At 43.2% G+C, this 27,719-nt stretch overlaps 1 protein-coding gene across 1 annotated transcript in view; it reads left to right on the top strand.

Annotated features, from left to right (window-relative positions):
- ATRN (attractin) overlaps positions 1–27,719 on the top strand; it is a gene marked incomplete at its 5' end in the record, with an annotated part of 270,653 nt that overhangs the window by 38,136 nt on the left and 204,798 nt on the right. Inside the window, 7 exons of the mRNA XM_089653376.1 lie at positions 702–870; positions 3,167–3,257; positions 3,832–4,075; positions 11,724–11,907; positions 13,680–13,834; positions 22,858–22,942; positions 27,259–27,479. Coding sequence (XP_089509502.1) covers positions 702–870; positions 3,167–3,257; positions 3,832–4,075; positions 11,724–11,907; positions 13,680–13,834; positions 22,858–22,942; positions 27,259–27,479 — 1,149 coding nt within the window. The remainder of the gene's footprint in view (positions 1–701; positions 871–3,166; positions 3,258–3,831; positions 4,076–11,723; positions 11,908–13,679; positions 13,835–22,857; positions 22,943–27,258; positions 27,480–27,719) is intronic.

The following is a 27,719-nucleotide window of genomic DNA, read 5'->3' as shown; positions in this document are numbered from 1 at the left end:
ATTCTGCAAGTGGTTCTGATTTACTATCGCTGTTCTCTAGCCGGTCTAAAACCGCTTTTCACCTAAAGGGACGCTTTTTGGACGCCATGGACGTTTCTCAGTTTCCAGGCAGAACAGTAAAAATGCAGGCAGGGCGCAGGACAAAGCACTCGGGACAAAATGTATGTGAAATGGTTTGATACAGGAATGTTATTCTATGTGATTTTAGTGTATTGAGTGAATGTCACTTTTAAAATTTTTTAATTTCCTGCCGGTTCCGTCCCCCGTACGTCTTGACGGAAGACGGATGCCGGCATTGGCCGTAAGAGATGGCTGGGGACGCTGCAGGGGGGACATCGCAGGAGCGAAGGACAAGGTAAGTGCAAGAGGGATCCCGGAGCAACGCTGCAGGGTATTCCCGAGTGTAGCTCGGGGTTACCACTTGTGGTGCTGAAAGTTTACCCCGAGCTACACTCAGGATTACCTCCAGGGAGGTTAATGAAAGGACTTTACTTACTGTACACTTGTCTAAAAGTTCGATTTATTAGTGATGTTCCATAACAGCGAATTATAACCTTCATTTTGTGCAGCCATCGGAAGCTAATTGGTTGTCCCGGGCAGAATAGTTTTGCCATCTGAATTCCTGTGTGTTTTACCCTTCCAGTGGAGGTGTATTGGAGGTGTGGGTCACAGCTTCATATGTATTTTTCTGGCTATTTCAGGTCCCGGCTGTTCAGTCCCAGTTCCGGCCAACCAGTCGTTCTGGACCCGAGAAGAGTTCTCTGTCCCACAGCTGGCCCGAGCATCTCACAAGGCCGTGGTGCTGGATGATGTCATGTGGATTGTGGGCGGCTACATGTTCAACCATTCCAATTACCAGATGGTTATGGCGTGAGAACCATATTTGTTTCTATATTGTGTTGCAAGTACATCCAGGAAGTATAGTTATTTTAAAGGGCTGCCAGACACATAACTGGAAAATAGAATTACTGTCAGTCTTCTCGAAGGAGACGTCCCTTTATATTTTATTATAGTATTAGATTATATTTTATCTCGGTTCAACTGTGGCTGCATTTCTTCAGGACAGTGGGCAGGACCTAGAAGTTGTGCTTTGTGTCACAGGAAGGCTGTTCATAATGAAGCCTTGTAGTAGATCAGCTTCTCTGAATTCAACGTTTGGTTGCTTATATAGAGCAGAACGTCCCACTTTAAAGCGGAGTTCCACCTGAGAAAAAAAAGTCAGCAGCTACAAAAACTTCTCTCCCCGGTGCCGGCATCTGCAGTGTGCGCACCCGGCTGTGACAGCTTGTGGCTTCACAGCAGGGTGCCCATTGTGCATGCACGAGAAGCGCTGCACTTTGTGAATGTCCCTGTAGTCTTCTGGGACCTGTCACGTGTCCCAGAAGACTACGGGGGGCCCCTACTACGGGGGGACACGACAACTTCCGCTTCCGATCGCCTAGGCGATCACAGCTGAAGTGGGGGCGGGTTTTAGTGGTGAGATTTTAATATTTCATGAACTCGTTCATTCTACTGAAAGTTTATATATTTCTGCCTGGAGTTTTACTTAAAACTTAAAGAAACAGTCGTGACTCATTGGCACTAATGTGAACATTCATTAAAATTAGCCAAGTTTTTGAAAGGCTTCTGTGCTTCTTTTAGCTTTAGTAACTTGCAAATATCACACAATGTCTCCCAACTTCTTTGCACGCATTGCATGTACTCAGTTACAGGTGATCTCTGACCCCTGATTCCTAAGAATCAGACTAGAGTAAGTTAATGTAAAGATAACCTGGAAGCCATAATCCTGCAAAAATGTATTCAATGTACCGGCAATAATAAACAATGTAGTACATTTTTTCATTGAAGCCTACAGAGCTTTGCAATTGTGATCAATGCGTTGCAAGTACATTCCATAGTCTCCCACAGACTGTTCCTGCTGTTATGGGGCTGGAGGAGTAAACCATAGACTACAATGGTGGCCATGCCACCACATTTGGGTTGCATTGAGATCTAGAAGTCCATCGAGACAAAATTGAATCCTGCGTTTACAATTCTGGGAGTTGCAGATCCACAGCAGCAGGAGCCATATTTTGCTTAGACATGGTATGAACCCACGTGTAGATTCAGGGTACATTCTGTGCAAACATATTTATTTAATAGCTTTTTGAGCTTTTAAAGCTGAACTCCAGATTTACTTAAACTTTACGTAGTTTGCTCCAAGCTGGCCCAAGCAAGCTTTATTTACTGATTGGTGGCTGTCAGTGCTGTATTATCTTGTATGTAGCATAAGCATGTATACAGAGCTGTGGTCTGCCAGTGGTACGCAGTCTTCTCTTCTGCTGCTGGAACAAAATTTAGTTGGGATGAGTGCTTCTCAGCCATTTGCAGGAAGCCTTTTTTTTTTTTTTTAAGAATGAACGCAAGGCTTTCTATGATTGGCCAAGGTGGAAGGATAATGTTACAATTTCTACCTCAACCATTCAAAGGAAGCCTTGCATTCATTAAAATGATAGTTTTTCCTCCTCCTTCTCTATGTGCCACTATAAGAAACCGCTTCCTATGGTGGCACACGTGTGGGCTTCATCCTGAGCTCAGCACCACTCCATCCTCACAGGATTTGATTGACAGCAGCCTTTACAATCGCTTTAAGAAAAATACAAAGCTTCTGTGAATGGCACTTGGCCCTATTTTTTATTTTTTTTATGAATTAACGCATGGCTTCCTCTTGTTGGCTGAAGTGGAGATTGCGATGTTGTCCTCCCAGCTCCTTATCTTGGCCTACCAGAGGAAGCCTTGCATTCATTGATACAAAAAATGTGAATGGATGTGAAGTGCTTAGCCTAACTTGATTTTGTTCCAGCAGCAGACAGGACGTCCCTGTCTCTACCACTGCTGGAACGCCATGCTTGTATACTGTATGTACCTAATGCTGCATATAGTTAGCGCTGACAGTGGTTGCATCAATTAGTAAAGGAAATTGTTCATTTCGGTCAGCTTGGCCCAAACAAACGATTTTAAAGTGAAAGTAAGCCTGGGGTCCGGCTTTAATGTAATACTCGAAAGATCTAAGGAGTGTCTCCACCTCGACTTCTGCTGATGATGCAGATAAAGTGTCTGATATGCTGTAGGCAGTCTATCTGTGTGACTCTGTGGTTCAGCAGTAACTGGTTTGTGTTTTGTACAGGTATGACCTCGTCTCACATGACTGGCTTCCTCTAAACAACTCGGTCAACTCCATTATAGTGAGATATGGACATTCTCTTGCAGTATATGAGGTACAGTCTCAGACCTTTATATATTCTGTAAGCCTGGGTTCACACTGATGCGGTGCGGAATTTGCACTGGTTTCTGTGCGAATTCCGGATCACAATCGTACTCCGTTCATGCGAACCGCTGCTGGTGTGTATGTTAATTTAACAACACCCCAAAATCGGTTAGGTGCGGTGTGCAGAATCGGATCGCATAGGTGTGAATACCCATGTGATTCGATTCTAGTGCGGACCAAAAAAAGAATCCTGCATCTTTTTGGCGCATATGCGGTGCGATTTGAGCCATACAACATGTATGGCTCCATTTACACCGCACAGAATTCGCATGTGATTTGCAGAGGAATGCGGTGCTGTTCCTGTGCGAATCACATGCGATATACTGCACTGCATCTGTATAAACCTGGGCTAAAGATAATGGCTAGAAATAGAATTTGCATGATATTTTGAGGATGGAGGGTTGTGTAATGGAGTACGTGTGAGTCATTTAACCACTTTGGTTACTTAAAATGTCTTATAACACAAAATATTCTCACAGGTTGTAGAATATCCCACCAACCAAATCTTTTTCTTTTCTTTGTAGGACAAGTTGTACATGTATGGTGGTAAGATAGATACCACAGGGAACGTCACCAACCAGCTCTGGGTGTTTCATGTCTATAATGAGTCGTGGGTTCAGCTGCTTCCGAATGTCAAGGAACAGTACGCTGTGGTCGGCCATTCTGCTCACATAGTAAAACCAAATGGCGGTGCTCGTGTCATGCTGGTGTTCTTTGGCCACTGTCCCATGTATGGCTACATCAGCAGTATTCAGCAATACAACCTTGGTAGGTGGTCACAGGGGTCTTTTGTTCATGGAAGCAGGGACTGATGAAAAACCCCCAGCTTGGCTTTTTACAGCCCAATTGAAGCTTCAGTGAATATGCATTATAGAAATTCAGTGTACAGTTAGTGATGAGTTCTTAGTGTAAAGCAGCCACAATGAGAGTAGAAAATCCTGTACTATGCTGCAGGTAAGGACTGCTTTCTGTTTGCAACCAGGGGTCTCTCTGCAGTGTGGTAGATATAGTGAATGCAGGGTCCGGGGAGACCGGATATAGTGAATGCAGGGTCCGGAGAGACCGGATATAGTGAATGCGGGGTCCGGGGAGACCGGATATAGTGAATGCGGGGTCCGGGGAGACCGGATATAGTGAATGCGGGGTCCGGGGAGACCGGATATAGTGAATGCGGGGTCCGGGGAGACCGGCTATAGTGAATGCTGGGTCCGGGGAGACTGGATAGAGTAAATGCAGGGTCTGGGGAGACTGGATAGAGTGAATGCAGGGTCCGGGGAGACTGGATAGAGTGAATGCAGGGTCCGGGGAGACTGGATAGAGTGAATGCAGGGTCCGGGGAGACTGGATAGAGTGAATGCAGGGTCCGGGGAGACTGGATAGAGTGAATGCAGGGTCCGGGGAGACTGGATAGAGTGAATGCAGGGTCCGGGGAGACTGGATAGAGTGAATGCAGGGTCCGGGGAGACTGGATAGAGTGAATGCAGGGTCCGGGGAGACTGGATAGAGTGAATGCAGGGTCCGGGGAGACTGGATAGAGTGAATGCAGGGTCCGGGGAGACTGGATAGAGTGAATGCAGGGTCCGGGGAGACCGGATAGAGTGAATGCAGGGTCCGGGGAGACCGGATAGAGTGAATGCAGGGTCCGGGGAGACCGGATAGAGTGAATGCAGGGTCCGGGGAGACCGGATAGAGTGAATGCAGGGTCCGGGGAGACCGGATAGAGTGAATGCAGGGTCCAGGGAAGACCGGATAGAGTGAATGCAGGGTCCGGGGTTTAGTAACACTTTTATTTTTTTTATTTTTTTTTGAAAAGGTGAACTAACCCTTTAATCTAAAACTTCCAGGTATGTTAAACTTTTAAAAAAGAGAGTAGGAATTGCAAGGTGTCTGCCATTATGTCAGAAAAGCATCATCTTCGCTCCCTTCTAATCCTGGGTTCACTTTGTTATGAAGGATGTGACTATTCCTGACTTTTGAGGTAAGCCCCTGCCGTGCAGGCGGAGGTCTGCCTACTCCACAAGCCCTTGCCCCTATTTTGTCTATTCAGGTGCTTTTGTTGCACTTGGGGAAGCAGATGGATGGGGCTCAGCTCTGGGGCAATGCCTGGCACCAAGGTCAGACCAATCACTTCTGCTGTTCAATTGTGCAGGGTCTAGTCTTCACCTTGGATACACCCCTCCTGTAGTTTCCTGCAGGCAGCCTGTAGTGGGTGGGGCTTGCTGAGCCCCTCCCACAGCTCTACTCTTTGACCAGGCTATGTGCAGCACAGCGTTGTCACCACTACTTTTGCAAAAAAAAAAAATCAAGGTTTGCAAAGGCTTTTGGTGCACACAAAGTGGGTTTATATCCTTTGTGGTTATTAAAGATTATAGTAAGATGAAATATATTTGTGCGTAGAGTTCAGCTTTAGATCTGGTAATTCTTGTCTTAACTGTAAGTGTTTGAATGAATCTGCTTGTGTTGCTACACGGTGACCAATCAGATAATCAGATTTTTTCTTTTTGTGTTTGTATAGGTTGGAATTTTTTGCCTATTTTGCAACATGGGCAAATTAAGGCAATTTTGATGAATGCTGTTTTCTGATTAAAAAATTTGAATTTCTCTTTGATGTTTATACTGACTGGTTTATGCGGTTTAAGGCTCACATGACATGCTATAAATATTGCTTCACTGAAAAATGGGCTTGGTTCTGCCGTTTCCCAGAATCCGTCCCCTGTAAATGGGATTCCGAGAACTGTCAGTTCCTGCTACAGAAATTCAGATTTAATCGGGAATGCTGACATGATTCATTACTTGTTGCAAGCACATTATGACCTGCCGATTTCTCTAGTCTGTTGACAAAGAACAGGAAATGGCAAAGCTGTCATTCTGTTCATTTTTTATAAATATAGTTAGCTTGAAATAGCTGAAAAAGCAGCATAACTTTGTAGAATAGCGGCATTACATTCTATCAGGGGGCCTGTTGGAGGGGTACAGGGGCTGCTTCGAGCTTCTTAGTAATTTTCAGCATTTCTCTTTTAGGAATCCATAAACATCTGAGGCAGGAGCTCCGTTTTTACAGCGTTTCTCAGCAGCCCTGACATGCTTTTTGCATGCACAGAAGACTGCTGATTGTGTCGTTTTCTACTATGGTGGAAGTACCAAATTTAGCACCTGACCACAAATGTTAAAAGCTGAACTCCATTGATGTTTTTGGCCAGCCATCGAATGTTTGTTGTTCTGAAGTGCATCAGTAATCTCTTCTCTAGATTAAATTTAAAGTGTTAGTTCACCTTTACATAAAATCTGTAAAGGTGACCTAACACTGGGCTCTGGCCCCCGCTGTACTTGCCTTCCACTGTCCTGAGCTGTCGGTGCTCCTTCAATCCCCTCCGTCAGTCCAGGGATTTGAAATTCTTTCTGCTTCTTCTCCTGTTTCTCCAACACTGCCAGGACGGACCAGATGGATTCTAATTGGTCAGCACCTCAACATGGACAGAATCAGAATCTGTCTGGTCCATCCTTAACCCCTTCATGCCTAAGGGTAAAACAAATCTTAATGCCTAAGCACAATTTTGCAATGTTGACGTGTTAGTAAAACTGTACATATCATCACAACTACTTTGTACATCCAGGTGAATTATACCGGGTTTTTTTCAGGACAAATTGGGCTTTCATTTGGTGGTAAATGGTAATGGATTTTTTTTTTATTATCCAAGGAAAACTGGCCCAAAATAGCAAAAAAAAAAAATTTTTTTATTTAGCTGTGTGTTTCTTGTTACTACCATAACCTACCACCAAAGAACAACCCAAAATAAATTTTCCAGCTCTTGACGATCGCAGTGATACCATATATGTGTGTTTGTGCCCGTAGTACAGCCCAGAAACAATACTGCGCATTTTGTTTACCTAAAACACACTGACACTAACTGACAGTAATACCAATTTAAAAAAAACACAAAATAAAATCCTGATCTTTGACTTTGACCGATGACCCTAACACTTACCCTGACACTGAACTAGACACTGTTTTTACACTGAACTAGATCAAACCTTGATCTAGGTATTTTTATTTTTTAATATTTGTTAATTTATTAGACGACACACTTTTTTTTTTCCCCTCTATGCCAGGAGTTAGAGAAGTACAATGTATCTCTCTCCTCCATAGAGAGAGAAAACAAAAACAAGGGGGCCGTGCTGTACAGTGACTGATCACTGTGATAGCCAATCAGAGGCTATGAGCGATCATGTGACCCGGAATCGGGAGTCCCAGGTCCCGATCATTAGAACGGGACCCAGGGCTCTCAGTGGCACCCCGGTCTTTGTGCTGGGAGTGCACTGTGCAGCGCGCTCCCAGCACAAAGACAGGTACTCAAAAATGTGGCCCCACAGGGAAAAGCCCAGTTCTGTGAGGCCGCATATTTGTGTGACGTCGGCGTCAAGGGGTTAAAGTGTTGAATGGAGAGGATATAAAGCAGTGGAGGTTTTGACTCCCTGGGCCTTTGGAGGGGGAGGGGTGTTGGGATGAGGGGGTCTGTGTTAGGTCACCTTTACAGATTTTGTGTAAAGATGAGCTAACCCTTTCTGGACTGGCTCACACCACATGCAGTCCAGTGCATTTTGTTTCTGCATCAAAACACATGGTTAGTAGGTTTTATGGTTTCCAATGGCATAGCTCACACCAGTGTAGTCAGTACATGTGTGTTCCAGAAAAAAAATAGCAGAACATGCTGCATTTTTTTCTGCACTAAACTATACTGGGACGCGGTGAAATGCCTTAACCTCTTCACGCGTGCCGCACACAAATGTGCGGCCTCCCGGCGTCTGGGCCTAGACGCCACGCTGGCGCACATTTGCGTTCTATTAAAAAAGGACGTGCCGGGAGTGCGCTCACAGCACACATGTCCGATACTCACGGAAAGGTCCCGATCTCCTCTTTCGATTGGGACCTTCCCCGATCAGGTGACCGCCGTGACGGCGCGTCATGGCAGTCACATGACCCTAAACCCGCCTCGCCTCCTGGCTTCTGGAACCCTTAAAGGGCCAGGAGGTGCCGGCGTGAAGAGGTTAAACACACTAGAATGCACCAAAAATGCACTGGAACACACATGTCCTTATTAAGGGCCAGTTCACACCACAAAAATGCACTGCAGATGCGTTCCAGATGCGTTTTTGCTTACAGTTCACACCACACTCCATTCCTGTGCATTTTTGTTGAGTTTTTCTGTGTTCCAGTACAGTTGTGTAGAAAAAATGCAGCGTATTCTACTTTTTTTTTTCCTGCACCTGAAACTAACTGCACTAGGGCTGTTGGAATACATGGAAAACACTGTGCATGTGTTTTTGATGCAGAAAAAACGCACTGGACTGCATATGATCTGATCCAGGAATGCATCAAAGACGCACTGGAACGTGTCAAAAGCGCGCATGCAGAAATGCAAGCGGAATGCATCTGGACTATGTTTCTATGGTGTGAACTGGCCCTAAAGCCCAGCCGAACTTTCAGTTTGAATCCGCTAAATACGTCCCAGGTTCATCAAAACAAAATGGGTGCAAAGTGTCAGTTTGTTTCCTTTAGAAAGCAGCCTCAGTCTGAGTAGAGAAGCCTGCCCTCTGCCATAATGTTGAAGAGAAGAACCCTTTCTCTATGTGTAGAAACAGTGGTCTCTCTGCCGAGGTCCAACATGCCCCCTGTTCAATCAGAGAGAGTGCTATTCAAACAGCAAGGAGCATGATATTTGCTAATAGTAAGCTATGACTCTGACTCAGAAGGAGGTGTATCAGAGATCGATATTATGGCAGAGGGGCAGGCTTTGACTGCTCATCTTTTGTTTTGTTGCTCCTGCAAATGTATTTGTCCGATTTAAACTGAAAGTTCATTTGAGCTTTAAAGTTAACCACTTAAGCGCTGGAAGATTTGACGCTCTTTAAGCCATTTTTTTTGCTTTGTGGTACAGCACTATTTAACTGGTAATTGCATGGTCATACAATGCTGCACCCAAATGAAATTTATATAATTTTATTCCCTACAAATAGAGCTTTTATTTGTTGATATTTGATCAAAATTTTTTTTTTTTAATTATATAAATGAGACAGAAAACAAAAATTTGGGGGAAAACTATATTTTTTACTTTCTGCTATAAAACATATCCAATAAATGTTTTTTTTAAAAAAAAATCAAATTTTTCATACATTTAGGCCAAAATGTATTCTGCTACATGTCTTTAATAAAAAAAAAATCCCTATAAGCATATATTGTTTTGCATGAAAGTTATAGCATCTAAAAACTATGGAATACATACTGGAATTTTTATTTATTTTATACTGGTGGTGGCTGTGATCAGCGATGTATAGCGGGACTGTGATAGTGCGTCTGGCAATCAGACACTATCTGATGCTGGGGGGGAACTGATTAAATGACATCTCTAGTGACACTAGTACAATGATCAGTGCTAATAAAATACACTGTCACTGCCTGGGAAGGGTTTAACATTTAGGGGCAATCCAGGGGTTAACTGCCTAACAATGTGTAATATGATTGTGTGGTGTTTTCACTGATACCCTGCACATTGCTGCTGTCACACTAGAGAGCTCTGTGTTGTTTAACACAGGGTTCCCTCCTGTCATTCCCTCTGCTGATCAGCAGATCCCGGCCATAAATTATTAGAACAGGAAGAAGGGTCAGTCACACACCGGAGGATAGATGAATATAGTGTGTATTTATTGATCCATAGGACACACAAAACACCAGGACATGAATACAGGACCTATTAACGCGTTTCACACGATCTCGCGCTTAATCATAACCTTTTTTTTTATGGTTATGATTGGTTATGATTAAGCATGAGATCATGTGAAACGCGTTAACAAGTCCTGTATTTATGTCCTGGTGTTTTGTGTGTCCTATGGATCAATAAATACACACTATATTCATCTATTCTCCGGTGTGCGGCTGACCCTTCTTCCTGTTGCATCATATGTGGTGGCGAGCCAGAGCCTGCACGTGTTGTGGATTGATCTGGATTGTTTGCCTGAGCGGTATACCTTTTTGTTTTTTGCATAAATCATTGGCCAAGGACCCACTGATTGACGTGTTCTGGAGCGAATGGCAGCACAGCCGGGGCAGCGGGTGCACATACCCTACCCGGAAGAGCTGGATCATGTACATGGCCGTTGTATTTTTACTGTGGGCCAATCAACAACTGGTTAGTGTAGAGGAATTATTTCTAATGCACAATGGCTGGAATTTATCAAAACTGAAGCAGCTGCGCATAGTAACCAATCAGCTTATATCTTCAGCTTGTTCTGTTAAGCTTTGAAAATGTAAGTTACACTGATTGCCATACACAACGGTCAGACTTGATGGGGAATCCCTCCCGCAACGTTGTGTTTTTGCTTGCGGGAAACTTTCCCTGCTGGCAGAACACAACGATCGGCAGTGATTGCATGAAGAAAACCCAGCAGCCTTCCCATAGGTCAAACCTCAGCCAGTCCCTATTGAACCTGCCCAGATTTGATCCATCTATGGCCTGCTTAAGCTTCATACCAGCAAACATTCAGGGAACAGGCATTGTTGCAACAATAAGTTGTAAAGGTCTTGAGCGTGCCATTTGCTTTTACCTATCATGAGATTTTTCTTGTGTGACGCGTTGGTAATGAGACATCTTTTTATAGGCCATCAGTTGAGACTGAACCAGCTGATATTAATTTGCACTGACAAGGGGCGGGATTGCTTTCTAATTACTGATAGATTTCAGCTTGTGTGTTGGTTTTCCATGCCTTTTTGCACCTCCCCTTTCTTCGTGTGTTCAATACTTTTTCCCTATGTCATTCCATTTTATTACACATAACTCAATTTCTGAACTTATTTGTTTTGCTTTCTTTGTATGCATAGATTGCATTGGTTGTTAAGGACATGTGGTGAAAATTTCACCTTTAGAAATATATTTACTGAGAAAAATGGTGACGTGTTCAATACTTATTTTTACCCGCTGTGTGTGTATCAGTATTGGAACACCCCTCCAAATCATTGGCTTCAGGTGTTCAAATCACCTCCATAGGCACAGGTGTATAAAACCTAGGCATGCAGACTGCTTCTACAAACATTTGTGAAGGAATGGGTCTCTCTCAGGAGCTCAGTGCCTGACCTCACAAATGTGTTTCTGGAAGAATGGTCAAACCTTCCCATAGACACCCTCCTAATCCTTGTGGACGGCCTTCCCAGAAGAGTTGAAGCTGTTATAGCTGCAAAGGACGGGGCCAACTCAATATTGAACCCTACGGACTAAGACTAGGGTACCATTAAGGTTCATATGCATGTAAAGGCAGGCCGACCAATACTTTTGGAAATATAGCGTATCTACCCATACATGTATATGCATTTTCCTTCTAAGCTGTCAGGATGCAATGTGTAAGCCCGTGTCTCTCTTTCCCCCAGACTCGAACACCTGGGACATTGTGGCGACTCGGGGTGCTCTAGTCCAAGGAGGATATGGTCACAGCAGTGTTTATGATGAAACCACCAGATCCATCTACATCCATGGGGGCTATAAAGCCTTTACTGCCAACAAGTACCGACTGGCTGATGACTTGTACAAGTATGACGTGGACACCAGTATGTGGTAGGTGTATAACCTTACTCCAGGTATGGCCTGTGAACCTTCATTCCTGGAAAGTACTTTTGGCAGCAGCTATTTGGCAATATATGAAGGAAACAAAGGGTCATGCCATTGTGAGAGGATGCTGCTGAATTCATCACTACTGCTCTCCTAAGGGTTTGAAAACTCGGTTCAATTTTAAGCAGACATAGACTGCTGAAATTGTGGCCATCCAGCCCACACAAGAATTTTATTCTCCCATCCGAGTTAACAGCGGCTCTTGTTGCTGCTGACTATGTAAGTGGCCGATAATGCTACATTAGAAATGTTTGATTCTTGCAGGGCCACTCATGGCTCAAATTTTCGCTGATTCAGCAGGAATCAGATGAAATTCAGGCCATCAATGAGGCCCTTTAGTTTTTTCTCTAACTACTGTTTTCATTCACTCTTTGCTTGTGTGATTTGTCAAATTGTGCTAAATTTATGTTTACATGCAGAGTTTTCAAGACATGCAGAGTGTAGCTTACAGTAGCCTGAAGAGAGAATCAGGCATCCATTGACATACAAATATGCTCAGCTTTTTGTGTGTGTATTTAGACACCGTAGTTTAAAGGGTCATTTGACCCAAAGCCCATGTTCCACGTTTGGCTTATTCTGGAGCATTAAACCATCTTTGTTTTATTTTTCTCAGGGACTCTATTGATGAAATCTCTGCACTGAGTTCCTCCACACCCACCATGTCCTTTATGGGGGTTCAAATCCCCCCCCCCCTTTTTTTTGTAATATATTCTAAAGAATGTCAGAGAGGGCAGCAGCACTAAGACATATAAAGAGTTGCCGATCAGTCTAGTGAAGCGGTACTTCCCAGAATAAAGTATTTGCAAAGATGGGATTTGCAGTTTCACAGTTTTTGCATGTAAACAGTGAGGGAAAACTTTGGGACCTGGAGGTTGGCAGCAGCTGGGGCCGAAGGTAGTGGGGCACAGGAGCTCACAGCGGTTTCATAGACCTGTAACTCTGCAATTTAACACTGCATGTCAGTAAAGTATCACAATTGGGTGGACTGGCTCTTCAAGCGTTTCATTGATTAGTGAAAGCATTTTCTAAGGTCCAATTCTGTTTCCTTAAAGCAGTTAAACCCTTATACCCAGTTAATTGACTGGCCTCAGGCGATACACAGAGATGAAACAAATTCTCCTACACAAGTTGTACCGGTTTATCTGCGACCCACAAAGCAGGGGGTAGGGAGATTCTGTTGCACAATGAGTGAGAGTGCTGAGAGCTGTTTGGAGAGAACGGACCCCCACCCCCTTTTCTCACAGCACACAGAAACAGAGCTAAGGCTGTCAATCACAGGCTGTGTGCTGGAGCTCCCTCCTCTATAACCACCTTACCTCTTGGTGTCAGGAAAACATGTCAGAAGTGACTCATGCTGATAACAGAGACAACAGACAGAAATGACACTTAGCTTGGAGATAGGTAAGTAAACACTATAGAAATATGTGCTTTGTTCATATTTAATGTCTGAGGTTTATAACCACTTTAATATTAGGTTTATAAGTCCAGCCCTGATTTAAGAATAACATTAGAGCATTTGGGAAGCACCATATGTTTTCAGGAATACAATTTTAGCATTTTGCTTTAAGTCGGTTGAAGAATTGAATGAATGCATGCGGAGACCAGTGTTTCACATTTGCAGATCCCATTAACAGGGCCATTTCGGTGCTCACTTTGCAGCGGGTCATGATTTTGCAGTTCAAGCCTTAACATTTCTTGTCATTTTCTCTTGTGTCTAGGAAAATCTTAAAAGACAGCAAATATTTCCGCTACCTGCACACGGCGGTCATCATTAGCGGCACCATGCTGGTGTTTGGCGGGAACACCCACAATGACACGTCAATGAGCCAGGGGGCGAAGTGTTTTTCTGCTGACTTTATGGCGTATGACATCGGTGAGATATCTATTCTGAAAAAAAGCCATTTTTTAATTGGTTCCCTGATAACGGTCTAATAGATATAGACCCCATGGGGTTTATTTACTAAAGCTGGTTCACTCAAAATCTGGTGCAGCTGTGCTTGGTAGCCAATTAGCTTCTAACTTCAGCTTGTTCAAATAAGCTTTAGCAATAGAACCTGTAAGCTGATTGGTTTCTATGCAGAAGTGCAGTAGATTCGGAGTGAGCCAGCTTTCAGTAAATAAACCCCCATATGTCTGGTTACAGGCCCTGTGCCCACCATGACAGTATTATATATCAGGTAGAATGGATGTTGATTGCTCTGCTTTCCTGACTGTAGGTCTAAGTACCCCTTGCTGCAAATCCTCTATGTCCAATGAATGCTTTGGGACAAGTGCAGGCGCTTTCAATGGGCAGGATAACAGTAAGAGTAGAAATAATAAACTATGGTCTATGAATGGAGGGTAATAAAAACGAGAAGCGCACTAACCTTGCGCATTACCTCAGTAAACAAAAATGTATTAATAAGAAAGGTACTCACAAACAGCGAATAAAATCAGGCATGTAAGTCCTCACAGGGACTTCAGAGATAGAGAGCCAGCGCGAGTCCCATCGTGGGGGTAAACACTCCGTTCAGCTGACGCGTTTCGAAGGCCAAACCTTCTTCATCAGAGCTCTGATTTTATTCGCTGTTTGTGAGTACTTTTCTTATTAATAAATTTTTGTTTACTGAGGTAATGCGCAAGGTTTGTGCGCTTCTCGTTTTTATTTCGCTTTGTAGTGTTGGTCGGGCTTCCCCAGCCTCGTTTGGAGCCGCACAACCTTTGATGCACTGGTGGTCACTGTTTTCCAGTTCTGGTTCCACCTATTTGCCACCCGCCTGGGTCCTAGAGCACAGAAGAATTCGTGTTTGGTCTATGAATGGAGGGGGCAGACCTTTTTAATTATCTGCTCCTCAATTAATAGATACTGTATCTTACACAGAAGTTGTAGTAAGTCTTCCATTAATGGAGGAGTTGAGCAAGAAGGGTAGGCAGTTGTGCACTTTTGATGAGTGCCTGTCAAAGCGACCTTAGATCTATTAACCTTCTGTACTTGAAGATTGCAGGGTTGGGGGGGGGGGCATCAGAGGAGGAACATTTTTGCTAAACCAGGACAAAGCTGCACAACGGACACATTTCATTGAAGGTAAGTAACAACCCTTATGCTATTTAATTCTCCTTTTTTAATTTTTTTTTATGTAGACTTTGACCTCTGGACAAAATTTTTATTTTCCCATTCAGTGGGTCTGTGCCCACACCGCATGGGTTAACTGGTCGCTTTTATTCTATGGGTGAGGAGAGCAGAAATATACTTACCTAATCCACCAAACCTCCGAGCACAAGACTAGTCCCCGCCGTTCTTACCCTGCCCTGCATGCTAGCGGTCTTGTGCATGGACTGTTCCTGACGTCATCATGCCCGTAGACCATCTCTGAACATGAGGACAGCAGGAACAGTCCACCGCTGGACATGGGGGGGGGGGCGCTGTTTTTCGGACTATCAAAGGATCCGGTATGTATCGTTTTTCCTTGTGCCCCTGGACAAAACAAGCAGTTAACCCATGTAATGTAGGCACAGTCCCACTGCATGGGAAATTAAAAAATGTTGCCCAGAGTTCTGGAGTTCTTCTTTAAGGCAATCTTATTAGTAATGATACAACAGGAATGTGTGTGGGTTGGAACAGAGCAGCTTGGGGTTAGACCTGAAATGAGCAGCCTGGGGTTAGATCCTAGTGGCAGGGCTTGTAGGCAGGTACCCAAGACCATTTTATTTTATTATGTGACTGTCACTTACCCCTGGTTCACATCTGTACGGGTGGTGCCGCTGTGGATCCGCACGAAAATCCATGCAGCCGCACCACCCGCACAGAGAAATGCGGACTCGCAGGTGGAAAACGCAACCGTACTTGGAGCCAAGGTTCCCCTGGGGGCTGCGTTTTCCACAGAAGTGTAGGGACATCTTTCCCTGCATGTCACGGCCCGGGAGTCCTTTCAAATGAATTGGCTCTCATGCCCGTGCAAAACGCGGTCCGCACGGCCGCAGAGATGTGAACCGGGGGTTAATTGTGAATTTGTAGCCATTAGTATTTTGCTTATCCATGTATTCTGATATCTTTGGAGTCATACTAAACTCCCACACTGTGGGTCCAGGCAATCCTGGGTATTACGGTGTTTGATTAATAATTAACTTATTAAAACGCCCCCTCATATGATAAAAATAGCTTCGGTTGTCTGCTGTTTTAATGAGCTGGTCTGCACAGTCGTCTTAACGTCTGCATGTGTTAATTTCTCCTCATCTGGAGAGAGTATTAAGATGTCTTCAGCCATAGACTTGAAATATTAATATACATCCCCTTCAGGGGCGGACTGGCAACTCATGGGGCCCCAGGGCAATAGGGGATCATGGGGCCCCTGTGTCCTTGCCCAAACTCAAAAAAGCCTATGAAAAAGGTACCAGGGGCATCTCATGGGGCCCCCTACTGACCCCGGGCCCTCGGGCAGTGCCCGAGTTTCCAAATGGTCAGTCCGCCCCTAAACCCCTTACTGCTATCTGTGGCCACCGAAGACAGGCTGTTAGAAGTTATAAAGGGGAAGCCATTCTACCAGTCTGTCTCTGGAGAAGGATTTGCTTCTAAATCTTTTTCTGAAAGAAAGGGGTGAAAAAAGGAAGGTATCAGCTGCTATCTATAAATACGGGTTTCCTCTTATGAATTCTTGCCTTTCTGTAGAATGACTTCGGCTTTTATTGTTCTGGCTGCATTGTTACAAGAGCTAGCAACCCAGAACAGTCAGTGCTTTGAAAAACCACTGAAATCATTGATTACAACTGAGGTTTTATGTCACAGGCAGGGGCGGGCTGACAACTCATGGGGCCCACGGGCAATAGGGGATCATGGGGCCCCTGTGTCCTTGCCCAAACTCAAAAAAGCCTATGAAAAAGGTACCAGGGGCATCTCATGGGGCCCCCTACTGACCCCGGGCCCTCGAGCAGTGCCCGAGTTTACAAATGGTCAGTCCGCCCCTGTTCACAGGACAACTGAACAGAACATCTCTACCCACTAAAAAAATTCTATTTAGGAGAAATGTTTTTTACCTTTCCAGTGCAAACAGTCACCCTTTTCAAATATTCAAGACTTTTTTTTTTTTCTTCTCTTCTGTGTAAAGCTGCTTTTCACAAACAGAACCCTGTGCTAAAATCCATAATTACTTTATTTTTATTTGTGTAGATTAGAAAATGTCACTTTGCTAATTTTGTTAAAAAAAAACCCACACCCTTCATAATCTGTCAGTGTGAAGATAATTGCATACACAACAGGAGCGTATAATGCATGCTGAAGATGGAAATATAATGCTTTTAACATTCGAAAGCAATGCTGCCTTCTTTACACATCTGCAGCACATTTACAAGAAGCTTGTACTAAGGAAGTGTGGATGTTGCCTTTGCTAATATTTCCTTCTGAAGATCTAGTTCCCTGGCTGGCGTGCTGGTCCACTGGCTTCAGGAATTTCAGTTGCTTACCTGGAATGTGCATGCAGATCCAGGAATTCTCACACGGATTTGCTTGCTTGTTCTAAGGTAGTGACCTAAGCTGCCCATACACTGGGTTTACTTTGAAATTCACTCCATGGCTGGCCTTGTTTGCACCCTCCCACCAAAAAATTGTCAGGCAAATAGCATCTGCATCAAATCAGACACAGTTTGGGCATTTTGACAGCCAGTGGCATGCTTAACTCACTTGCCTTTCAGAGGATTCCCCCCCTTCCTGACCAGGCCATGTTTTGCGATACGTCGCTGCGTTACTTTAACTGACAATTGCGTGGTCATGCAATGCTGCACCCAAATTAAATTTGTCTTTTTTTTCCCACAAATGGAGCTTTCTTTTGGTGGTATTTGATTGCCTGTAGGTTTTTTTTTTTTTGTGCTATAAACAGAAAAAGGCCGACAATTTTCAAGAAAAAAAAACAATATTTTTGACTTTTTGCTATGAAACATACCCAGTAAAAAAATTGAAAAAATCAAATTTTGTCATTTTATGCCAAAATGTATTCTGCTACGTTTTTGCTAAAAAAAAAAAAAAAAAAAAATCCCATTACGTGTAAATTAATTGGTTTACGTGAAAGTTATAGTGTTTACAAATGGCGGTATTTATACTGAATTTTTTTTTTAATACTAGTAATAGCGGAACTGCGACGGGCATTCTGACACTAGGTGCGAACTGACAGTCACTGACATCCACGGTGACATTAATACAGTGATCAGTGCTAATAAAAAGCACTGACACTGTACTAATGACTCCGGGCAGGAAGGGGTTAACATCTGGGGCAATCAAAGGGTTAACTGTGTGCTGTTTCACATTATGTGCTGTGTGTGTTTTACTCTGTAAGCATGCTGCTTTGTATTGCTCTGCTATTCAGAGCAATACAAAGCAGCATGTTGGTGCTGACAGGGGAGGGATCTGTATTGTTTGAATACAGACCTCTCTCTCCCTTGTCAATGTTCCTCGACGATTGCCGGGTGCCAATGGGAATCTCTGGCCGACACCCGGTGATTGGCGCGGGTAGGGCGAAGCGCACGTGCCCCCTACTCGGTAATGCAGAATCATGTGTATATACATGATTTTGCGCAGCCCTGCTGCCCTGTAGCAGTATTTTTATATAGGGCGGACAGGAAGCAGTTAAGGTAGATCTCTAATTTTGGTAAGTAAGGGTTATAACCTGTCAGATTTTGTCATCTGTGTCCCATTGGGAAGATATACCTTCACTTCCTGTTCCATAGCCAAAACAAAAAGTGGGAGAAAATCTCTGCAAATAAAGGGAATTCCTTGGAGACCCCAAGGTCACCAGGACTTGTGTCCCCATTGGAAGATTTTACTTCCTATTATTTTTCTGGGGACAGCCGAAAATTTGATTTTCTTTTACTTTCAATGATAATGGTAACCGGTAGATCTCCTTAACAGGGACACTGGCAGCAATGAAATCTGACAGGTGTTATAATCCTTCTCCACTCATTCCAAAACTGAAAAAACCTTTTACCTTTAGTTATACTTTACCACGGATGGATGAAGCTGTTTGAAAACAATGTGTATGGTCAGCTTTACACCTCGTTTACATATGTGCAGAAAAGTGATGGAAACTGGCGGGCAGATTTCACCTGCAGAGACCTCAGTTTACATCAGTTTTTAGTCGTCATGCACACGGGACATTTTTACAGCGGCTGTTTTTGGCTGTTGACGTGTTTTTCTACAGCCAGTAAACCTCCCAGCATGTTATCCTATCCATACACACATAGACTGTAATCAACGTTTTTTGGCTGGAAAAAAAACCCAGGACTAGTGGTTTTGTAGAGGAGTTTTATTTAGCTGTAAAAACGTTTGAACACTGCAAAACACAGCAAAACACGTTAACACACTGCTAAACGGTGCTTTTGTTAAAATAAAAAGCTAAAAAAAGCTGCTAAATGCTAAAAAAAAAAAGCTGAAAAACTCATGTTTTTAATGTGACTTTACACATCTAACATTACCAGCGTTATCAAAACACCCCGTGTTCATGAAGACTTATTTGCGCTCCAATGAGTTTTATACCTGTTGCCGATTCCTGTGCAGAAAAAAAATCTGCACGTGACACTAGTGTTGTGTGAACAGGACACATAGAAAACAATTAATTTTGTTGTGCTCTCGCAGAATGTGTGCAGAAAAACTGACATCTCTGCACCATGGTGTGAAGGAGGCCTTAAGTGATTTAGCCAGAGATAGGCAGCTAACATTTTTTTGAAGATCAGCTACTGCTACTCTCATGTTTCTATCAGCGCAGATTTCCTAGAATTTTTCCCACAATTTTTAATTATCCAAAAAATATTTTTGGTGCCTAGGATTTTGTAGGTGCAGCCATCTATAGCCATTTGCAGCTTTTGTTTTCCAAGTTTAGTTTGATGTGGCTGTGTTAGAGCACTTTCTGTATGCATGGGAGATGTCTGTCATTTCCAATACAGTAAGGAGATATGTTCTTGCAGTGTGCCACATACAGCGCTTCATACTTTAATGCAGAACGTAAAAGCCAAAGTGTGCTTGTTAGCTGATTAGGCCTAGAGAGCATGTCTGGGTGTCATGAGCTCCTGTTATCACACTCAGAGATTTCCTGTCCTGTTGGAAATTGTATGTGACCTGTTACTGATTGTCTCCGTTTTGCCACCAAACATGCCACCTCTGGGAAGATTATAAAAGGAACTTGAAGTTTTTTTGTTCAAAAGTGAGCAGATCTCATGTAGACTCCACCTCTGCAACATCTCCAAGATACGCCCGTTCCTAACCCTGGAAACCACTAAGCAACTCATTCACTCCCTTATTATATCTCGCCTTGACTACTGTAACTCCCTCCTCATTGGCCTACCTCATCGCAGGCTATCCCCTCTTCAGTCTTTCATGAATGCTGCTGCCAGACTCATCCACCTTACTAACTGTTCTGTATCTGCCACCCCTCTCTGCCAATGCCTCCACTGGCTCCCAGTTGCCCAACGGATAAAATTCAAAACACTAACACTAACTGACGTATAAAGCCGTTCATAACACTGCCCCTAATTACATCACCGGCCTTGCCTCTAAATACCACCCAAACCGTACTCTCCGCTTCTCGCAAGACCTCCTACTCTCTAGCTCCCTTGTCTCCTCCTCCCATGCTCCTCTCCAGGATTTCTCAAGGGCTTCACCCATCCTCTGGAACTCCCTACCCCAATCTATCAGGCTATCGCCGACTCTGCTCACTTTTAGGCGCACTCAGAAAACCTCTCTCTTCAGGGAAGCCTACCCCGACCCCAGCTAGTACTGGAATCCTCTACTATTCCTACCACTCCATCCCCCACAGCTAATTACTTTTTGTACTGCTAGCCCCTCCCTCCTAGATTGTAAGCTCCAAGGATCAGGGCCCTCTAATCCCTCGTGTATTGAACTGTATTGTTGCTGTATTGTCTCCCTTCATAATGTAAAGTGCTGAGCAAACTGTCGGCGCTATATAAATCCTGTATAATAATAATAATCTCTCCCCATCTGTTATAACTGTCTTGTGTAACCACACTTTGCTGACCATGGGCACGTTTTAAGTCCTTTTCAGATTTACTAACAAATGTTCAGTGCAAAATCCTGTGTAAACAATCCATTTTGTTGTATAACATATAAGTGCGCTAACATACAAGTACATTTCCATCAGCATTATATATATATATATATATATATATATATATATATATATATATATATATATATATATATATATATATATATATATATATATATAAAATCATATACAATATCGCACAAATAAATTGCATAAAATGTCAGCTTCTTTAAGAAAAGCAAAAGTGAAGATCACAAAAATGTTCTGAAAAAGACAAAATATAGCATATATTACATAAGTGTATATTCCTTAAAGGTGAAGTCCACAGCAAATGATAGGGCAGTGAAGGTAACTGAAACCACCCCATAAAAAATGTCCTCATCTGTGTGTCACTCCAGCCCAGTGTATCAAAATACTGCTTACTGCTTACCAGACTAAAAAGCTCATAAGATGTATATCATGTGGCACCATCATACACCTTAAATGATCCAGCCAAAAATGGTACACCCAATAGGAAGTCCTAACAGACCACATATACCAGGGGTAGGCAACCTGAGAGCCGCAGGACTACAAGTTCCATCATGCCTCTGCAAGTCATAGCTGTAACTGTCAGTTTTGTAATCTTTGCAATGCCTCATGGGAAATGTAGTTCCACAACAGCTAGAGAGCCGCAGATTGCCTACACCTGACATATACCATGGGGAAAAAGATACAAAAGAACTTCACAGTGTAGCCATTACATAGATAAGCTTTATTAAAAGAATATCACTGACAGTATTCATGATGCCACAAGCATATACAGCGCTCCTCTGCAATACAGCTGGCAGGCGTGATGACGTCACCAACTGAAGTTCTATCCTTCACATTTTAGTCACAACCTTGACATCATCAGGGGAAGAGAGCCATTTAGTTTATATGAGGGGAGGACTAATACACACACACACTCACACACACTCACACACACTCACTCACACTCACTCACACACACTCACACTCACACACTCACTCATACACTCTCACACACACACACACTCTCATTCTCACACTCTTTTCCATTCAGACCTCAGTCAGAGCAGGAGCTACAGTCTGTGACAGCGTCTTGCCCCCTATTCAGAACTTTGATGGCAGGGCTTAGCTGACTGGAGTCTTGCAACGACTTTCTTTGCAGCTCTAAAATATCACGAGACCAAGTCAAGATATCAATGCTTAAAAAATGGAAAACTTAGAAATGTGTTGTGCCCATGGGAATCTGAAAAAGAATAATTTCTGATGATGGTGGCATAGTATTTTATTTAGGTGAGTCCATATCATTTTCACAGAGCTGTAGTTACCCTGTTCAGCTCATAAAGTAAGTCATTATTGACCGCCCCTATGTAGCATAGCCATGCATAAAAGGACCACACCAGCCTTTTACCAGGCCTCCCCATAGCTGTGTCACACTTCATATGTTGCAGTTTCTTGAGCCCATTTGAGATTTTTCCTACAAGACGGGTGACTGGTTGGGGTTTATTTACTAAAGCTGGAGAGTCCAAAATCAGACTCCCTTCTGCATAGAAACCAATCAGCTTCCAGGTTTCATTGCCAAAGCTTCATTGAACAAGCTGTTGTTAGAAGCTGATTGGTTTCTATGCAGAAGGGAGTCTGATTTTGGACTCTCCAGCTTTAGTAAATAAACCCCGTTGTGTCCCAAGCCAGATCTTCGCGCCCTCTTATGAATAATATCTAGTAGTCCCCCATTCTACATAGGAATGAGTAAATCTGAAGGCAGTGATATAGTACAACTGCGCTGTGTGTTGCTTCCTTGTGCAGTTGGCTCAGTTTCACTTTGATAGATGAACTTAGAAGTAATTTGACATATTTTTCTCTTGTTCAGCTTGTGACAGTTGGAGTCTGCTGCCTCCCCCCACGCTTCATCACGATGTCAATCGTTTTGGACACTCTGCAGTCCTAATAAACGGGTAAGAACAAATAGCAGTTTTCATTCAGTGAATACATTTCCTTATGTTTTGGATATTTTTAAAGAGGCAGCAGTGTATGTTGGGTGCCAAATTGATTATTCTTTTATTACCCAGCAGCTTACTTTATATAGTTTCCCAAGCAATGTGGGTTATTTAACCACTTCCAGTCCGGACACTTTTACCCCCTTCCTGTCCAGGCCAATTTTCAGCTTTCAGTGCTATCACACTTTGACAATTGCGCGGTCATGACTGTACCCATATGAATTGTTTAGCACTTTTTTGAGACAGATAAAGCTTTATTTTGGTGGTATTTATTCACCACTGGGATTTTTATTTTTTTGCTATGTAAATGAAAAAGTCCACAAATTTTGAAAATAATTGTTTTTCTTATAAAATTTTGCAAATAAATTGTATTTCATCATAAATTTTGGCCAAAATGTATTCAGTTATCTTTTTAGTAAAAAAAAAAAAAAAAAAAACCCAAATTAGTTTTTAACCAAAATGTATAATTTTTTAAAAAATTTTTGTGCATTTTTTTTTTAATATATATATATATATATTTTTTTAACATACTGTCACCCTAGCAGTGCAGTGTCACCATGGTGACACTGTACTACTTGTGGGGGGTGATGAAGATTTTTTTATTTTTTTTTATTTACACTGATTGCTTTTACACCCATAAAGGCTGTAAAAGCATTCATTTCTCCTTCTCTCTGGCTGCATTCTTGCAGCCATTGAGAAATACTGTGAGAACTGTGATTGGTCACAGCTTGTCACATGGTAAAAGGCTGTTGTGATCATTCAGTTTTCACACATAGTAAGCAATGATGTCAGAAGTGACATCTTGCTTACTACTCTGCATGTGATCACTGATTGGCCAATCAGTGATCACATGATCGGGACCTCGCGCGGAGGTCCCGTCCAACGATCGGTGTTCCACTGTGTCCAGAGGACACAGCGGGCACCGGATCGCGGTGCTGCACGCTCCCAGAGAGCGCACACAATCAGGTTGCGTGGAGGCCATTTATATACAACGGCCGGACGGGAAGTGGTTAAAAACACAGCAAAGCAAACAAAGCTTGCTTTGCAGCTCCATTTTAATCACTTTCTGGTTATGGAACTTATCACTGCTGTTCTTTATTTCTGTAAACAACCTCTTTTTCCCAGCTCAACTGAAAGTTGAAATGGCTAAAAATTTGAAATGCAGACTTGAGTGCCATGTCCCGGCTGAATAGTAGATTGCAGAGCATTAATGTGACACTAAACAGTATCCTTATTCTCCATAAAAGAATCCTTCTACATTCATTACTTAGGGCTCATTCACATTTGACTTGTTTCTAACTCTTGCCAAACGCCCCATAGTGTTTGACAGGCACTAGATGCTTGGGAAGCATTTTTAATGCTCCCCAAATGCCCTATTAGCGCTTTTGATGCGTTGATAGGCATTTGCCAAGCGTTAAAACCGCACCACAAACGCCTATAATTAAGTCTAATGGTATTAATGCTCTGCAACCGTCTTGCAAACGTCTGCCAGGCGTTTGAGGAGCGTCACCACAGACTTGAATGGGAGGCGTCAACTCCTCTTGACTCAACATGAGGCGTCAGTTTTGCCGCAGTGTGCTGCCATGTGTAGAATTTTCATAGGCGTTTGGGAAGCGTTGAAAACGCTTCCCAAACGCCTTTCTGGCGCCTGCTGACAAAGCTAGTGTGAACGTAGCCTTACTGACCCTGTAATCTGTTTACATGAAATGGTTTCCTACTGTGTTTGCTTATTTGTAACATCCTCCATGAACTCCTGAACTTCTTCTTTTTCCTCTCACTTCTGTTAATGTGGAATGAGAAGTGCACATTAATTGCCATCATGTGCACTGATCTATGCACACTACATAGCCCCTAGTCCATCTTGGAAGCAAGCAAGAGAGGGTGACACTGTTCCTACATACAATGGGGCCGTGGATAATGAAAGTAGCCACCCTTTAACAATAAGTTGATCATACCACAAAAAAAAAAAAAAAGTTTAAAGATTTGGGGAGGAGGCTTAGATCAATAGAAGGTACCTTTTGTGATTTATTAAAGGCAATTTTTTATTTTTTTTTAAATAACAAACATGATATACTTACCTGCTCTATACAATGGTTTTCCACAGAGCAGCTCCTATTCTCCTCTTGTGGGGTCCCCCTCCAGCGCTCCTGGTCCCTCTCTCCTGCTGACTGCCCCCGGAGCAAGCAGCTTGCTATGGAGGCACCCAAGCAGGCTGGCTCCTGAGCTGCTGCTCTTCGTGTCAATTCACAGACGGAGCTGTGGCTGGGCCCCACCCCCTCTCCTCATTGGCTCACTGGCTGTAATTGACCGCAGCAGGAGCCAATAGCTCCCGCTATGGTCTCGGCCAAAGAGGAGGGAGAGTTCCTGGAGAGCCGAGGCTCTCGTGCACATTTCTGGATCAGGATGTGGCTCAGATAAGCATTAGTGGAGCTGGTGGAGGAGGAGGGGGAGCTGCACACAGAAGGTTTTTTACCTTTATGTATAGAGTGCACGAAGGTAAAAAACATTGAGCTTTTACAACCACTTTAAAGGAGAATTCTAGCCAAAGCTATTTTGCTATAGTTCTCCTGGGGATCACAGGAGTGCAGTTTGTTTTTCACCCTTGTGACCCATTTTCAGCCGACAGTGGGCTAAAGACTGTTCTTGGCTGACGTCACAAAGCTGGTCCAGGCTCTGTAAAGATCCCAACCATGTGGTCGGGATCCACCCAAATGGCTGGACCGGCGGTTGGCTGCTGAGAACCTTAGCCAGCTGCTCCCGACCTCCACAGCCCAGCTCTGGAGGGGTAGAGCAGAGAGTGGTGACTGACAATCACATGCTCTTAGCTCACTGATGGCTCAGTGATCAGCAATTTTTCATCGCTCATTATTCTTTTAAGAATACATAATTGATTAGACTTTCATTTTTAAACCAGAGTTTGTCAATTTATACCTACTCTATCGCTTGAGTTATAAAAGAAATGTAAATAGGCCGACACAAGGAGAGAGTTTGATTACTTGTCCCGCCTGCCGTTTCGGTGATCTTTGGTTTCTTGCAAAGCGGTGACCTCTTTACACACAACATACTTCTGAGTGTGTTGGATGCCTGCATTCCCAGCTGTGCTCTGTGGTTCCATGCAGCTGTGCTGGGACCTGTCACGTGTCCCAGAAGACTACAGGGAGGGTGGGGGGAGGACAACTTCTGCTTCCGATTCCCCCGCCGCTCCCCAAAGGTTCTTAATGGCGGTGTCGGGGACTAGTCTTTAAAGTGGAACTTCACCTTTTGGTTGAAACTGTGCTTTAAGATTTTACCTGAAACTGCAGATGCTGGACATCACAAAGCCTGGATGAACAGGCGATGGGACATTATATAAACCAATAAATATTATACAGTAATTACTCCACGCAGGCTCATTTACACCGCACATGCACATTGTGTGCTGGAGTGCAGTTTTCATACTCATTTTTTTTTTTTTTTTATAATTCTTTGCTGCTGTGCTGCAGTGTGTTGTGATGTGAGTGTTACAGTATGTCCAGAATGCAAAAAATATAAAGACTTTTTTTTTCTCCTCACACTAAAGTACAGTCTATTTAGTGTGACCTGCAGCCATAGAGTATTAGACATTTTGCTTTATTTATTTATTTCAGGTACTTATATAGCGCCATCAATTTACACAGCGCTTTACATATATATTGTACATTCACATCAGTCCCTAACCCCCAAGGGGCGTACAATCTAAGGTCCCTAACTCACATTCATACATACACATACTATAGACAGTTTGGAGTGTGGGAGGAAACCGGAGTACCCGGAGGAAACCCACGCAGGCACAGGGAGAACATGCAAACTCCAGGCAGGTGGTGCCATGGTTTGGATTTGAACCAACACCCCTAGTATTGCCAGGCTGTAGTGCTATCCACTAAGCCACTGTGCCGCTTTGCTACTGTGTTGGGCTATGCTGTCCAGTGGACCCCATCATTGCTGGTGGTTACAAGTTTCTGTCAATGCCACTGATACGGATAAGGGCAAAATCTCTCCATCAGGAATAAAACAGCAACAAAAGGTTATTTTTTGCAAAATTGAGGAATGCTAAAACATTTTTCATCTTTTTATTTTTATTGCTGCCTAGTTTTAGATCCCCCATTGTTTTGAAAAAAAAATAAAAATACCGCTCACATTGTCTCATCTCCATATACTACATAATAGACTACAGCTTGTCTTTCGGGTTACACTGAGCTCAAACAGTCATCCACTTCCATAGGCAATTCCTTACAAAGAACTTTTCTCTCTTTCAGCACCATGCTTGTGTTTGGAGGATTCAACAGTCTCTTGCTCAGTGATGTCCTGATGTTCACATCCAAGAGTTGTGAAGCTTTTACAAGTAATACCTCATGTATATTGGCTGGACCGGAAATTCGCTGTGTCTGGGATAACGATACATCTCAGTGTTTGTCCTGGCAACAAGCATCTCCAAAACAACAAAACGACAGCATAGATTTATGTCCTGTTATCGTATGTAAGTATTCTATATGGTGCTCCTCAACCTCCCCTATTTGATTACTCATCTGTATCCGAAGCTGATTACTAAATCATTATTCCCTTTATACACTGAATACAGTTCATTTTCAGGGATCTTTAGACACTGTTTTGTCTTTAAAAGCTGTTGGTCAAGATCCCAAAAAGGAAATAAAATAATTGCAGTCAACAGCACAACTGTCAAATTTCCAACTTTTCAGTTTCCAGCCAGCAAAATGGG

This window comes from Staurois parvus, unplaced genomic scaffold (assembly GCF_062004578.1).
Source record: "Staurois parvus isolate SC_StPar_1 unplaced genomic scaffold, SC_StPar_1.0 ptg000708l, whole genome shotgun sequence".
In the NCBI taxonomy this organism is placed as follows: domain Eukaryota; kingdom Metazoa; phylum Chordata; class Amphibia; order Anura; family Ranidae; genus Staurois; species Staurois parvus.
The sequence above is the reverse complement of the archived record's forward strand: the minus strand, read 5'-3'. Positions and strand labels throughout refer to the sequence as shown.